General features: G+C 31.2%; 1 protein-coding gene across 1 annotated transcript in view; it reads right to left on the bottom strand.

Annotated features, from left to right (window-relative positions):
* The window catches only part of LOC107447160 (uncharacterized), a 59660-nt gene that overhangs the window by 10905 nt on the left and 30963 nt on the right, over positions 1 to 17792 (bottom strand). Inside the window, exons 2-4 of the mRNA XM_087163456.1 lie at positions 8366 to 8414; positions 6791 to 6840; positions 3443 to 3602 (exon numbers count right to left, since the gene is read on the bottom strand). Of these exons, the coding sequence (XP_087019582.1) occupies positions 3443 to 3602; positions 6791 to 6840; positions 8366 to 8408 (253 nt within the window). The 5' untranslated portion in view covers positions 8409 to 8414. The remainder of the gene's footprint in view (positions 1 to 3442; positions 3603 to 6790; positions 6841 to 8365; positions 8415 to 17792) is intronic.

The following is a 17792-nucleotide window of genomic DNA, read 5'->3' as shown; positions in this document are numbered from 1 at the left end:
AGCAATTGTCTTTATTCCTATTACTTTCTACAAGAAATTAATATTTAACTCCCTATAAATTAATACATTTGCAGTATTGTAATGGCGATAGTACTCTTATTTATTACGTGATAAAGAGCAATTGTCTTTATTCCTATTACTTTCTACAAGAAATTAATATTTAACTCCCTATAAATTAATACATTTGCAGTATTGTAATGGCGATAGTACTCTTATTTATTACGTGATAAAGAGCAATTGTCTTTATTCCTATTACTTTCTACAAGAAATTAATATTTAACTCCCTATAAATTAATACATTTGCAGTATTGTAATGGCGATAGTACTCTTATTTATTACGTGATAAAGAGCAATTGTCTTTATTCCTATTACTTTCTACAAGAAATTAATATTTAACTCCCTATAAATTAATACATTTGCAGTATTGTAATGGCGATAGTACTCTTTTTTATTACGTGATAAAGAGCAATTGTCTTTATTCCAATTACTTTCTACAAGAAATTAAAATTTAACTCCCTATAAATTAATACATTTGCAGTATTGTAATGGCGATAGTACTCTTATTTTTTAAGTGATGAAGAGCAATTATCTGTATTCCAATTACTTCCAACCTATAAGAACAAGCGATTCAAATTTAACTACCGACACATTAATCAATTTGCAGAATTGCAGAGATGCCAACTTGCTTCGGACAGCAAATATATATTTTACAATGGAAGTCTATCAATTGTGATTCTTGGTTTAATAAATTTAATTTAGTTGATCTTTATCCATCACTATTTCTAAATAATTTGTAAGCTTATATAATTCATCACGTTGTTAATCTTAAATAATGCCAGAGATGCCAACTTGCTCCGGACAGCAAATATATATTTTAAAGTGGTAGTTTATCAATTGTGATTCTTGGTTTAATAAATTCAATTTAGTAGATTTTTATCCACCACTATTTCTAAATAATTCGTAAGCATATATGATTCACCACTTTATAGTTGCAATAAAGAGCATACTGCCAATTATTCTGGGTGCGAGGCCCGCCCCAGGAAAAAATTCCAAAAACAACGGAAAATCTCCTCTCCAGTCTCAACATCCATTAGACTTGTATCCATCATAAAGGAGCTGCAGAATCTGCTAAAAAAACGAAGAAGCAATGGTGCTTCTAAATTCCATCATGCAGGGAAAGAGCCCTGTTCTCTGATGTCCAGACCAAACCAGTGAAGACGAGTTAATAGCCACTCCACCCTTTAAACATCTACCCCATATTTTCTCGGAGCTTCGCTCCGAATTTACAAACTTTTTTCACTCAGATTAATGAGCTAAAGCCTTTTATTAGGCTGGTACTCAGATTCTAAATATTTATAGGTATAGGTATATAGTAGTTGCGTCTTGAAGCAAGCAAAAAGCATTTTTGCAAGCATGCAGCATTTTTGCAAGCATAAAAAGCAAGCAAAAATAGTCAATTATTTGCAAAATTTGCTTTGTAGTTATATACCATTTTTTAACGTATTTTGGTGCGTCCGGAGCAGTTGGCATCTCTGTAATGCTATACTTTTTAAAAAGCAAGCAAAAATAGTCAAATATTTGCAAAATTTACTTCGTAGTTACTTAAATTTTTTTAAAAGTTATTTTAACGCTTCCGGAGCAGTTGGCATCATTGGAATTGAAATGGCGATAGTATTCTTTTTTATTACGTGAAAAACAGAGATGTCTACTTGCTCCCGACAGGGACTAAATATTTTCCAGTGGTAGTCTTTTATAGTTTAATTCTTGGTACAGTAAATTTGATTTATAGGGTTTTTAGTCACCATTATTTCCAAATAATTCAAAGGCTTTTGTCGTCACGCTACTTTGTAACAGTTAATCGTTCTGTATAGAGCTATTATTTAACTTAAAAATGTCCCTTGAGATGTCTTCAGGCAATTATTTCCAATGAATGGGCAACTGCCGAAAGGCAGATACCTAGATAAATACTATTAACAGTTAAGTGTGTTGAGCGTTTTTAAAAAGTTGGTAAAATTAAATCGGAAATCTGTAAATTTTAGTTCGTAGTTCTCAACCATTTTTTTCCTTAAATTTGTCCGGAGTATTGACATCACTGGATAATGCAGAATTGTCTGCACTGCAATTACTTCCAACATGTAAGAACTTGCAAATAAAATTTAGCTTTCCGCACATTAATCTATTTGTAGTGTTGTAATAACAATGGCACTCTTATTCGGAAACGTCAGCTACTCCAGATTCAACAAAATATTTTAAAGAATGGTAGACAGCTACGAACAAAAATGTGCAGATTTTTGGTTAATTTTGCGAACTTTTAAAAAAATTCGAGCCGCTTAACTTTAAAGTGGCTTATCAAATAAGTAAACCAAGAATCATACATAAAAAGACTACGACTCGAACATATTTGTCCTCAGTCCGGAGTAAGTTGACATCTCTCATTGCGCTTTATCACGTGATAAAGCGCAATTTTTGTAGCGTTATTAAAAATAGCAAAATTGATATGCTTAAGATAATTAGGTGTTGAATATCACTTATTTCTTAAAATATTTGCCATTGGCAAATTTCAGATTAAAATATAGCGATAAATTGCATAATCCTAATAAACTAAAGATTAAATATATGCGTGATAATAGGAAAAACATATCAGCTTCAAAAATTATTCAGGTGGAAAAAGTCGTCATGTTACGACCGCTCTTCAAACAAACGCATACCTGCCAACTTTTAATCCCTTCCATTATGATTTTTCCCAGTGGTATTAGAATGGAATAAAGATTTCAATTTTAATCAAAAAAATACGTTGTATTTGAAAAATCTTAAGCTGCCTATCATGATAGTAACACATATTAATATATATGCTTAATTTTTTTAGGAATAGTGGTGATGAAAATCATTTAAAAATTTAGTTTATAAAAGAAAAAATAGTATATATTTACTACTACTTTAAATATAAAAATAACATTTTACGCCAAATGCGTAAAAGTTGGCAGGTATGCAAACGCCTATTATCAAGAGTCCTCAACACGGGAATAGTCAGTCATGTATGTGTAATAATCGTAAAATTTGGCAAATACTCCACTGATATCTAATTCCTTTATTTTTTCTAGGTTTCTTTAATTTTATCCACAAATAGATAATTTATATCATTTGCTGCTAAGCAACGGATTTGTATGATCGCATGTTTTCTCTAAACACCATCATGGATCAATATATATTTAAAATTAAAATGATACGTGAAATTACCAACTTTGTACCAATGTTAAACCCCCTTTACTTTTCCACTTCACTATTAATACTTTTTTCATTTACTTTAAGTGTTTTTAGTGGGGCGGTAAATTTTTTTAAACCATTCCTTTTTTTCTATAATAAGACGCATCAGGCCATCATTCAAAAATTCTTTTGAAAAAAAAACGTAAAAGTTTGTGGCTGTGATTGATATCTGAATTACCTCTGTTTGTCTTGGATGCTGGTTGACCTCTGATGTTACCAGAATCTCCTTTGCTGGATGGCCAATTGGTTTGGGCAGCTGTTCTTGGTTGGTCATCGATAAGTTGTTCTCCACGGTTCCAACTCCATTCACCTCTTTGATCATTTGAATACCTTTTCAACTAAACATCAAAAATTTTTTAAAAATAACAGATGACAAAGAAACCATTTTTGAATTCTTTAAAACTTTTGTTTCTCTCTGAAGAATATTCAGGAAATATTTCCTTAATAATCAGGTTAGTTAGAAAAGTTCTGTAATTCTAAAGTAATTTGCAGAGAAAATAGCGCCAGGTGTAATTCCTATGGAAGACTCGGCTTACTAACATTTTTGCCATCTTGGCCACATTTGTGACATTCTGCAACCATTTTGGCTTCAAAATGATAGTTTTAGAAGTTTTGAGTTTCAAATCGATGGAGGGATGCAAGAATTGTATTGCTGCCAACTTGTACGGCCGTTGAGAAATAATTTTCTTAGTGGTAGCAATATTAGCGTTTCGGCGTATTAAATCTTGAAGTTTAACGTTTCAAAATTTTTTTAAAACTACCATGACTAATCAATAATTACAAAAAATATGTTGATAAGATGCAATTGTTGGCTAATTATGACTATTGATGTTTTAATAGTTTTGTTTTTAGAAAATTCTTCTTAACTTTATCGTTGTTTTACTACCACTTTTTAAAATCTTTCACGTAATCAACTTTGTAAAATCAAGTTGGCAGGTATGTAATCGTTTGGAATCGTGAGGAAAACTCCCAGATTTCATCATTCAGGAATGTTTCTGAATTTGTTCATTGACCTGTCTCAGGTTTTAAAGCTTGCATTTCCTGTATAATGCTGCTATTTGTATCAGTGGTGTGCTATGATTTGGATTGTCTGGAAGTTTCAGCTTATAAATGTTTGAAGTACTGTTTTATTCGTTTCCAATTCAAGTGAATCCCTGTGCTTAGTACAATATAGAGTTTTGTGACTACTACTGTTCCTAATGTGCAATTTCGTGATTAAGTTTTAGGAATGGTATTAGAAAACATGCAGGAAGATATTTAGGATGATTACAAAAAATAATTGTACCATTTTAAGTACTTAACCTATTTTAAATATAGAGAAGAGAATGATATAGAAAACATATTGCACAATTTAAAACTTACAAGTCTAAAGTACCGTTTAATCGTCTCCAATTCAAGCGAATCCCCTTGCTTGGTACGATATGGAGTTTTCAAAACTGCTACTGTTCCTAATGTGCAACTTCGTGATTAACCCTTTCGCGCCGACTGTCACAAATACGTGACAGCATAAAACCGCATCAATCAGGGTAAGAAGATAAAACTGGTAATCAAAGTATTTCTTTAGCAGTTTATTTGTGGGCGGAGTTATAATTTTTTGATTTATTTAATTCACCATTACTTTGTTCAAAATAAAACTATTTAGTTATACTTTGAATTAACATTGATTATATATGTGATTAAACTAACAGTAATTAAAGTAAAAGCAAAGTAAGTCTGTCAAATTAGCAACGACTACATTTAAGTTACCGTTTTTTATTTAATTACAACTTGATTCTGATTTTGTACGAATGCTTTTCTGAATCACCCGTCCCCAAGGGGTTAAGTATAACGAATGGTATTTGAAACAATGCAGGATGATTAAAAAAATGAAATTTACCATTTTAAATATTGAGACGAGTATGATATAAGAAAACATACTGCAAATGTTAAAGCTCTTTTTTCCCTATGTTTTCTTAGTGTTACTGAATTACTGCGGATTTCATATCTACCAACTTGCACGTTCGTTGAAAAAGATATTACAAAGTTGTATTAACCCCTTGGGGACGGGTGATTCAGAAAAGCATTCGTACAAAATCAGAATCAAGTTGTAATTAAATAAAAAGCGGTAACTTAAATGTAGTCGTTGCTAATTTGACAGACTTACTTTGCTTTTACTTTAATTATTGTTAGTTTAATCATATATATAATCAATGTTAGTTCAAAGTATAACTAAATAGTTTTATTTTGAACAAAGTAATGGTGAATTAAATAAATCAAACAATTTTAACTCCGCCCACAAATAAACTGCTAAAGAATTACTTTGATTACCAGTTTTATTTTTTTATCCTGATTGATACAGTTTCATGCTGTCACGTATTTGTGACAGTCGGCGCGAAAGGGTTAAAAGAACTATTAAGTTAGGAAGGATGTATTAAAAGCAAAACTATCAAGAGATCTATAAGCATAATTAGCCAACAAATCGACATTATCAACATAATTTTTTAAAAAAATTATTGATTCATCGTGGTAGTTTGAAATCTTTTAATGAGACTTTAAACTTCAAGATTTAATACGCCAAAACGCTAATTTCGTTTCCTCTAAGAAATTTGTTTCTCAACGGCAACACAAGTTTGAAGCTATGGGTTTTCAAAGGAGGTTTCTGTTAAATATTTAAAAGCAAATGGACCATTGGAGGCTCAGGAGGTGGGAAGATGCGGGGATTGTAATTTAGATAATTATCCAAAATGTTCTTTAAAAATTTGTACAGTTTTTTAGAATGTGAAATACTATAGCAAAGTTAAAAAAGTACGTTTTTTATTACTTTCGTAAGATCCACACCATTTCAAAATTTTACCATTCAAATATTAAGATCATTACCATTAAGATTTTACCACTCCATTTTAAATATTTAATTTAATTTGAAGTCAAATAATATAAGTTCTTTTTCTCATTGTTAGAATATTTACTCCTCTTCTTATTTTTTAAAGAGCGGCGTAAAGTGTGTTATGGGTTGTTAGGATTTATATCGTTATACAATATTAGTGACATAACATTTTCCAAGGTATGCGCAGAAAGTTTAACACATTAACCCCTTGGGGACGGGTGATTCAGAAATGCATTCGTACAAAATCAGAATCAAGTTGTAATTAAATAAAAAACGGTAACTTAAATGTAGTCGTTGCTGATTTGACAGACTTACTTTGCTTTTACTTTAATTATTGTTAGTTTAATCATATATAAAATCAATGTTAATTCAAAGTATAACTAAATAGTTTTATTTTGAACAAAATAATGGTGAATAAAATAAATCAAACAATTATAACTCCGCCCACAAATAAACTGCTAAAGAAATACTTTGATTACCAGTTTTATATTTTTACCCTGATTGATACGGTTTTATGCTGTCACATATTTGTGACAGTCGGCGCGAAAGGGTTAATGTTCTTTTGTGCGTCAAATTCGGCAAGAAAATTTTAAATAATTTTTTTTTAATTTCAACATTGTACTAATCTACTGAATAAATTAAACTTATAAAGAATCAACTTACTCGAGTTGCTTGGTACGAATCAGTTGCACAGAGTATGATGATGCAAAAAGCTGAAAAATTATAAAATAATTCTATTATAGAACTTTAATATTTGAAGAATGTGAAGCGAGATTAAATCATTTTGCTTTTGAAAATTTACAAAGTTTTGAAATTTTTTTTAAAATTTTAAAACTTAATTTCTAAGTATCTTCAAACTTCTAACCATTTTCGAAGTTAGAAGTTTGAACCGAAGCATTCAACCATAGTATCTAACCATCTTCGAGGTTTTCTTCTAACTTACTATAATAATAATAAAACTTAAGTTGGACAAATGGTTCACGCTTTTCCAGTTTACGTTACAGTTGCGCAATGTTTACTAGCTTTGTAAAATGTACTGTTTTCAGAACTAGTGGTTGGGAGTTAAAAATTAGCATGATTATTCGAAACTCTTTCGCCAAGAAAAATAAAAAATAAAAAACTTAGTTAAGAGCCTTACAAGAATCAAAGCTGTAATTTTAAACTATCTATACCATCTTACCGTGAAGAATTGTCTAGACTTCAGAACGAACAAATAACTTAAATATTTTAAGAGTTATAAAATTTCTTTTTAAAAAAACGTCAATTTGGCGAAATATTTTCTCTCAAAGGAGAATTATCAAAATCACTGCCATACTCTCATTTTCTTGCAAATTTTTATAAGCCCTGATAATACAGCTTTGGAGTAAGTTTTAATCTATTAAAAAAATTGTCTACAAATACTTTTCATTGTTACAAATTTGGGGCTTTTCTCTATGTTGACGTTTTGCGTCATTCGCAGAATAAGCATATAGAAAACGACGGCTATTGCAGGGCTGCCAACTTTCTCCGCCCTTTGTAAATATTTATTTTAGTGGTAGCTATGTTTATGTTTCTCTGTATTATTTTTTAGTTATTCACTTACATGATTTAAAAGTTCACATGCAATGTCAAATTGTACTAGCTCTTCCGTGGTGAGGCTTTCAAAATGTTGGCGAAATTAGGTGTTGGTTAGGCTTTGGCTTTTAAATGTCTACCACTCTAAGAAATATTTAGCAAAAAGCGTTGTAGTTGGTAGGCCTGCTATTGATAGGCGCAACTTGAGTCATGAGTAACTGTTGCAAACTGACAGCAGTTATGAAAATTGCACATTATTTGCAAAAAAGAATAATTTCATTCGACGACGGAGCCATCGAAAATATTTGATATTTTTTTATATTTAACAGCGTTTTATTCTTCTTTTTTTTAAGGTTAGCCAAAGTGTTAAGCATATTATCAATAAAATTTTTTAACTATGAACAGTCATATAATATTTTATTTAAATTATCCCCACATTTTTGTAAAAATGTTAAACTAAAAACTTAGAGAAAGAAAATTTCCGTGTCCCATCTCCATTACTCCTCACTACTCCTCATCATCGATTTATTACTACAGATGAATCGGTTAATGCCGCTTCGCGGCAGCACACCGAGATTTATGTGATTTCTACCATCCTACCAAATTTACGTGTTCTTTTATTGTGAACTATCTACCACTGTTCACCTTCTCCCGAAAAAGAAATATGTCTAAAACTGTACTTACATATGAAGGATATTTTCATTCGTTGTGGTACCAAAAACGTCATATTTCTCTGAAAAAAAAAGAAAAACAATAAATTACTTTCCTGCGAAAAATTATTTTCGTCCCAAAATTAAAAACTTAACATCTTGATGATTGGACTATAAAATGGTGGCCACAGCCAGGAAAAGAAATTAAAAAGCGATCAAGAACGATTGAAGGGGCAAATTGTTTGAATTAATTACTATGTACCAAAATTAAAATTATGAATTTACGGAAATATATTCAGATGTTAAAACTGTCCAACTACATTTAGACGAATGAGTTATGAATTATACTTCACTTGTCTTGATGGCACTGTCAGGGAGTGCAAGTCAAAAATTGGATTTTTTAGGCATAAAATCTTTTCAACTAATAACAGAATTATTTTTTGGTAACTGAGTTATTGGCATAATGCTTAACAACCCTAAATAGTGATTGTATTTATTCATTTTGAATGTTTTATGCATATCAGAGCTCTGATACGAGCCTTTTTTTTATTAGCGTGCTAGTTAAAGAAGGATTTAATTATCAGTTAGTGTTTTTTACTTTATGTTACACTCGCGTACATCCCCAGAAGAAAGTCAGTCTCCCCTAAATAATTATTTCCTAAGGGCTCAACTCACAAATGTCATAGTGGTGCCATAGATCGTCAATGAAAGTGATTAAAAGTAACTTTATATGAATACTGTATACTCGCCATCTTTTTCTTTATACATTTTTTCACAGTATTCTAAAAAAGTCAATTTGTTTTTTCAATTATTTTACAAGTCGTAAAACAGCTGATCCGATTTTGAGTTTACGACTACCATTCTTTAACTCCGTAACCTTATAACGTTGAACTCATTCCAGAAGACAAGAGAACTCCTGAATCAAGCATTGGGAGAAACTTGCTTTCGAAAAGGACTTTTTGATAGAACTGACCCTCTTTTGCGTCACATGGAAAGGAAAAACATGAAAGTCTCTCACTGTTAGCCATATAGAAAGGGCCTCGAACCCATGATCCGTATATCACTGAGGATATTTTATGTCATCATCGTCGTCGGTGCAAGCCGGGTTCAGAATTAGTATAGACCAGCCATCACTGGTATTTGAATCCAGGGCACCTGACTGGGAGCCGAGAGCTCTAACACTTGAGCCTCCACGGCTCCAACTCGTTAAATATTTTATATTTTATAACCGCCGTTGAACAGCCGTCCCAATTTTGGCCTTACGACTACTATTGTTCAACACCGTAGCCTTGTAATTTTGAACACATTCCAGAAGACAAGGAAACTCCTGGATCAGTACCCCAGAGGTATAATTTGCAATGGGAACATGGATGACTTAGTGACTCGACAGATTTAACGTGCGCCAATCACCATTTATTACACGGAGAGTCTTCAGCAGGCGGGGATCGGACCCACTACCTGTTAGACATGGGCCAAGTGCCCTGCTAACCAGGTTATCCCACCCCTACCTCGTAAAATATTTTATTTCATATCCGTCGTTGAACAGCCGACCCACCTCGTTAAACGTGTAGATATTGTATCAGGCTTCATACAAAGCGTTAATAACAATAAAACAAAGAAGATAAAGTTTGAACATTTAATAGTTTTGTAACGGCACTATACATTATGAGGCCTGGTGGCTGAGTGATATCGCTTCGCACCTTCGTGCCACAGGTCCTGGGTTCGATCCTCGAACCGGGTAAGGCTCACTCAGCCTTTCATTCCTTCAGTGGGTTGATAAAATGAGTACCAAGCATGCTTGGGGACTAAACACTGAGAGGTTCCGCATTCGGCAGACCACCAAACCGGGACACCTGTTCCTAAACCCAAGGTCAAGAAAACTGAGATGGGTACAGTAGGCCCTGGCTCTCAATGGGTTGTTGCGCCACTGAGTTTAGTTTTCATTATACATTATTTTGTGAAGAAAATATATCAGTACTAGAACTAGCCATTACCAGACCTCTGAAAGTTATAGTGACAATTTAATCAAAAAGATTTCTACTAGGATTAACTGAAATTTATTATCACGAAAAATTATTGACAGGGAAGCCAACTTCTCCGCTTTCTGCAAAAATTTAATACATTGATAGCGAATTAAATTGTGGAACTTGTAGAATTAGGATAATTACGACTTATTTTTAACGTGATAATTGCGATAAAGTTTCATTTCATGGGATACTTCGAATTTTTGATATTTAGTAGTGAAAAAAAAATGCTTAAAATTAAAGATATTTATCTAAGAATAACTTGAAATGTGTTACCATGAGCCAAAACTGCCCTTTTTTTTCAAGTTTTGAAGGTATTTTATTTATAAAAAATATCTTTATTTGATCTAAAAAAATAATATGTTTCCTATGAGTCCATGAAAGGCCTGTTTTTTTTTCTTTCTTAGAACTTTATATGAAAAATTTACAATGTTCCTTTATCGGAGATAGAATAATAAAGAATCTTAGAATTCCAGGTCAATGCGGATGCAAACGATGTGTGTGCGAATTGGTATGCATGGATACTAACTCTAAGTTGAAGTACTAAATACAAAACCGCAATAAAAACAACAAAAAGTTCAATAAAAAAAACTTTATTTTTATCTTCTCAAAGAAAAAAAAAATTATCTGGTTTTTAATGATGCAATACGTTTTTTAATAAAACATTTTATTTATTTATTATTACACAAACATGTGCTGGCTAATGTGCTGACTACAATATACGACTCATTAGTCTTAAATGAAAAAAATAATCTAGGATTATTTCAGGATACCAACCACTTACTTGCGTGCTATGGAGTGCATGGTGGAATGGTGAAACCGTTCTGTTAGAATGGTCCCTTTATTGAGTAAGCAAGATTATATCACTCAGTAAAAATAATGACAGGTTTTTTTTGCGGGGGGGGGGATAGAGAGTTCGATTTCCTATGAGGTAAACCGGGTTCGAATCCCATCTCCTACGTTAAATCTATCTGGTTGCAAAGTCCTCCATGTTTCCATAACAAACTATACCTCTTGGAGTACTGAATTAGGGATGGATTGTTCTTTGGTTTAAGTCAAAAAATTACGATCTGTGGATGAATGGATCCACCCTATAAACGGGTTGTGAGGTGTGTGTGCGGTTGAAGTTGTATTCTATGACATAGATGGCGCCACTGAAAAACAAGTAAAGCATCCTTCTGCCTTAAAACTTTCTTGGTTTCACCAAGCAGGTTTGCTGATATTGGCAAGTATCACTTGTGAAAGAGCTCCAAAACCTTCTAAAAAATTAAGAAGTGCTTCGTCTTTCACAGAGGATCCTCGGGGAGATTTCTCTAACTCAGTGATGCTCTTATTCTCAATCCAGGACTTATACTTTTCATACCAACATTGAACTCTAAACCTTAGACTTTTAATATATGTTATAATTAAACACGTGCCAGTTAAACGTAGAAATTTAATTAATGAATATGTATCAATTTATGCTAATATTTATTTATGTCAACTCATGTATATATTTTTTAAATTATGTTTATATTTATATATATCAATATGTGTTAATATTTGTGTCAATTTACATTGGATACTCAAATGTTATATTTACTCAAGTAAAGTGCTTGTATTTTTGTATTAGCTACCACATCGACTGCTAAATTCAAAATGTTATTACTTCATATTTTCTGTAAATTTCTAGATATATGGGAAAAGCCTCCACACGGTTCTTCATAGGCATACCCTCCAACTTATGAGGATTTTGAAAATAATTCTTTCCAGTTTTAGCGAATCAAAGTAGAATTTTTTAAAGCAAATGGATCTCTCATAAGACTTTTATCAGAACTTAAGAATCTAGCCATATGGCCTGCACTTTTATAAGTAATAGTGGACAAGTTACGCTAACATTAATTTTGCTACCGTCTGAAAAGAAGATTTCTGAAACTACGGAAATTCCGTAGCAGTTGGAGGGTATGTTCATAGGTAGTCCGATCAGACCACTGAGGATATCCATTTACTGAACGAGTAATTTAATACAGAATATAGTTGAAATAAGAAAGTGGTAGTAAATATATGACTAAAAATTTATTTCATTTATGAGTATTATTGGTTTGCCTTATTCACTTGTCAACCACTACAGATTCAATTCTCAAATATATAGGATAAATTTCTCTCAAATACTTTTATGAAAGGTTTTGGGTTCATGCGCACAACTGGTTCACTTTTTAAACAGTCTGCGCGGACTACTTATAAAAGACCGCGTGGAGGCTTCTTGATGTAGGAGGTGATGGGTAGGGGCCACTACGTGGCCCAGGTGCCCAATTTTTGTAAATAAAGTAAAGTAAAAGTACTGATAAGTCTTTGTGCTAATAGTCTCAGTTGCCATTTAGCGCAACTCAGATGAAGGAGTTGGGTACCCGTTGCCGCGGCCAGGAACTTCAGCAAATCTTCTGTCAAGTCTGATATGTCATACTAAACCTTTTAAAAAAACTAGCAAAATCTGTCTAATATTTGCAAGTATAGTTTGTAGTTATTTACCGTGTGGCCAGACGGGCAAGCCATGTGAAATTTGAATGGCATTCATTGTGTTAAATATAGAAATAAAAATGTACGCCAAATGCGTAAAATTTGGCAGGTATGCGTTTTCAATTAATTCACTCAGCTTTAAAAACTAATAAAAAGGAATAACGATATTCTCCTCTCTACTGCATTAAATTTATGCATTTTTTACACAAGTTGATATAATATGATGAGTGGGCAAAGATTATGTTTGGCACAGGTAACTAGCTCTCCGCTTGACAAGTGAAGAGAATAAGTAGGTGCGTTAACCCCTTGGGAACGGGTGATTCAGAAAAACATTCGTACAAAATCAGAATCAAATTGTAATTAAATAAAAAACGGAAACTTAAACGTAGTCGTTGCTAATTCGACAGACTTACTTCGCTTTTACTTTAATTATCGTTTGTTTAATCATATATATAATCAATGTTAGTTCAAAGTATAACTAAATAATTTTATTTTGAACAAAGTAATGGAGAATTAAATAAATCAAACAATTATAACTCCGCCCACAAATAAACTGCTAAAGAATTACTTTGATTACCAGTTTTATTTTTTTACCCTAATTGATACGGTTTTATGCTGGCACGTCTTTGTGACACTCGGCGCGAAAGGGCTCTAAATAGCAATATTTCTGAACTTTACTTATAAATTTACTACCAGTTGTGATCATATATGGCAACGTTACTTTTGAAAAGTAACGAGTAAAAGTACAAGTATTTTTAAAAAAATTAACGAGTAAAAAGTTCTTATTTTAAAAAGTAACGAGTAAAAAGTACAAGTACTAAACCAAAAAAGTAACGATTTAAAAGTACATTTCTAGGTAATCGATTCAAAGTAACCTAAAATTTTATTGAATAATATTCTTAAGTTCTTTAATGTTTTTGCAAAATTGTTGTTATTTATTTAATTATTTTTAATTTTGAAAGTTATGGATATTAATTTATTTTTAAATTCGGAAGAATATTATAATATAATTTTATAATATAATCGTATAATATAATTTTAAAATCAAACATAATTTTAATATCAAACTTTTCATGAATTTGCACGAAAAAGAAATTTTATCAATTAATTTTAATTTATTATTTTTATTTATTCAAATTACCATTGATTTAAAATTGTTTTACTCTTTAGAAACGCGTTTTAAAAGCACAAACATAAACAAAGCAAACACGGGGTTTCAGATAGCTTTGTGATCTTTGAGCTAGTAAAAAATAATTTAATGTGCAGTATAAGTTGAAACAGAAGGTATTTAAACACGAAGTTAGCTGTGAATGCATATATATTGCACATTAATTTTATAAATCGAAAAAACATAAGTATTTTTTTAAAATTTAATTTTTTGTTTTTTTAGAAAGCTTACCGAGTTTTAGAAAAAAGTAACGATTTCATTCGATATTTCCGTTACAAATACTTGTACTTTTTCCCTAAAAAAGTAACGAAAGTACAAGTAAAAGTACTAAATTTAAAAAGTAACGAAGTACAAGTAAAAGTACGTACTTTTTACTTGTACCGGCGGTACAAGTAACGAAAGTAAAAGTACTGCCATATATGGTTGTGATACTTGGCTTCTAAACTTAATTCTCAGCATTCACCTACAAATTTCAGTAAATGCTTTACCTTAAATGCTTATTTAATGCATAAATTTGAGTTAAATGTACAAAATGTGCTCTTTAAATTAGTTAAGTAATGATTTTAATTCAAAGTGGTAACTTTAAAAAGGCAAAAATCAATTTTATTGTATATTCAAATGCTCTAGCATGCTGTATTAGTCAGTCAGAAGAACTGATTGACTAATACGGTGGTAACAGAGTACCTAATCCAGAGGGTTATCTGTTCCTTCAACTAGGTTTAAAAATATTAAAGTTGAGAGAGGGGAGGATTGATGACTAAGTCTAAGTTGGATATAGTTTAATTCGTAAATTACGAAGTCTAGTGTATAAGTATGATAGACAGAAGAATTGACTTTATTGCATGGATGTCACAGGGGACTAATAAGGTAAGAAGTGATAAAAACTCAATTGTTTTTTTTTTTTTTTTTTTTACTTATTTTACTATTCAAATGTAACTACAATCATGACATACATTGTAAACTATTTATGTTTAAAGGGTCACAGTACCTTTGAAACAATTTTTTTTAAATAAAGGTATAATCAATCATTTTGTGGTTGTTTTGCACGCTCATTTAATTTATAATCAATAATTAATCGTCAAAAAATAGTTAAACTGTTTAATTTCTTTAAAATTATAAAACAATTGAAAAATGTAAAATTTTTAAAAAAGCTAAAGCTTTTTTATTTTAACATATTTTAATTTTTTTTTCCTTAGTGCTTAATATTCATCTTAACAATTTTGTACATTCATTTGTTGATACATCAATTAGAATATTTTTTCTAGATTATTTTGCAAAAAAGTAGAAAAAAGGTTAAAAACTCGTGTTAAGTATATATAACACGTTGCAAAAATTGCAATACCTCATAAAATGCTTATTCCATGCACAGTTTACAGTTACTAAGTGCATTTAATTCAAAGCTTTATCTTAAATAGAAAAAGTTCCTTAGGGATTTAATTAAGATTAAAACACAAAATTATAATCTATGAGAAAAAGCACTTTGAAATCTGTCTGTTGAGCTAGTTTCTGTATTAGGACAATCTAAAATCATAACTTTTTTAAATATGTAGATAGGGAGATGATTTTTTTACAGTGCATTTGAAATAGTTTGACGTTTTATTATAAGCAATAAAAAAGAAAATCGATATTTTGGTCATTTTTTGGGTTCTGTAACCCCATAAACCAAGAAAAAAAAAATAAAAAAAAAAAAAATAAAAGAAAATTATACGATTTACTACAAAATTAAGAAAAGTGTGATCGCCGCATAGCGATTACAATTTTTTTCGTGGAAAAGAAACTTGTGTTTTCATCATGGACATCTTTAACTGTTAATCCTGAACTACTCGGTACACAATTTCGCAGACATATTTAAATGCAGCTCAGACACATTCTGTGTAAATTCTTTTGATGACTGAATAGACATTGAACAGCCAATCGAGATCAATATTAACAATATTTTCGGACTGGTGCAGTGGTGTTTGATGGAGTTTGTAAGCTGCATCATACACCCGTTTCGGGTTCACAAGTTCATGTATGAAATGTGATTTGAAAGCTGGGCTTTTTTTCAATTTCACATAAATAGTGAATGAATCATTTACATTGCGTGGAGGAAAATCTACGGTCTTGTGCACGTTATTGGGTACGTTGACAATGGATCCTTTTATCCCTAACTGGTGATCAACATCCAGTTCTCGTATTTGCTTGAAAGGGGTTCGGAGAGTCACCATTCGCTCTTCGGTAGGGATCAATTCTTTTAACCACTTTGTTAGGACCACTCAGTTTTGAGGAAGGAGTTTCATGCTTGCGTTTTCAAACGGAGTCCTTTCGTTTTTCCGTTTGAGTGTAACGCTTAAGGTATTCCCGTCTACGTTCTTTGGCTATGGCTTTTACAGCCTGGGTAAGTTTAGGCCTTGGCATCGTTTTTTTCTTGCTTCAATTCTAACTTCTGGGTCCCTATTTATTTGTGAAATTCTCCTGAGTTAGTACTGAAAATGATCCCGTTTGAACTGTAGGATAGAATTTCTGCTTTTTAATTAAAACAATAAAAACAAAAATATCGTTCAAATGAGGAAATTCTCTTTTATTCACAACTCAAGATCATGGGTGTATATATATATATATATATATATATATATATATATATATATATATATATATATATATATATATATATATATATATATATATATATATATATATATATATATATATATATATATATATATATATATATATATATATATATATATATATATATATCAAAGATAAACTCATCAACTTAATGCATAACAAAATTAAAAGTGAAGAAAAGAATTCTGAAAAAATTATCAAATAGAGGTCGCCATAGAAACGCATGCGCACTATTTACTATTACCCTTAATTATTGAAGTTGAAAAGTGAGGACGCTATGAAATCCAAACCAAGGCCCATTTTGCCAATGGGTAAAGGCCTTTGCTGAAATATGTTAGAAAAAGTTTCTAATTTAAATTTTTGCTCTTTATTAATCACCACTTTTTTCCTTTCATTTACCTGTGGCTTAATTGAATACGAAGCATATACGCTGCACTTTTATATGAAGAATTTAAAATCATTCATAAAAAATGGTAACTAATGTTGAAAAATAATTATTTTCATTTTATCATTTTGTTTCCTAAAGGACATTGTGGATAATTGCAGCTTTATGTACCTACTTTTATGCTTTCTAAGGATGTTTTTTTTTAAGTGAGAGGACAATCGTAGGAACAAATATTTTATTTTTTTCGAATCTAGTCATTCCATTGCAGGAATGCCACGAGGGACTAAAAATGTAAAAAGTATTATTTATTTATAATCTCTTTAATTAATCAATCGTAACTACCACTGTTACTTAAATTTAAAATTGTTCTTTTTTAAAATTCAGTCAATCCTCGCTATTGTGAACCTTTAAGGGACCGAAATTTCAGTTCACTATAACCGGGAGTTCACTATATCCGTTACGCAGGCAATTTAACTAATGGTTCCTTAACTCCTCCCTTTTATTACACATTATTCAAATGAATGACTGAAAAATACTATGCAGATTAAAAAAATTTGTTATTTTTATTACTCTTCGTCTTGCGTACAAAAAAATTAGTGATCTTTAGCTGATGAGCAATCCTCACCATCAGATTGGAAACACTTCCCGACTCTCAGATAATTTTTCCTGAATTTCTGTTATTCCGTTTTTTAAACCTGCCTAACCAGCCATTCGAGCACATAAAAGTAGTCTCATAAAATCGCTTAGCAAATTCATCGAAATTTGCCAGATACTGGAA

Source organism: Parasteatoda tepidariorum, chromosome 5 (genome assembly GCF_982258835.1).
Source record: "Parasteatoda tepidariorum strain Cologne lab strain chromosome 5, Ptep-v5.0, whole genome shotgun sequence".
Taxonomy (NCBI): Eukaryota; Metazoa; Arthropoda; class Arachnida; order Araneae; family Theridiidae; genus Parasteatoda; species Parasteatoda tepidariorum.
This window is presented reverse-complemented; position numbering and strand designations above follow the sequence as displayed.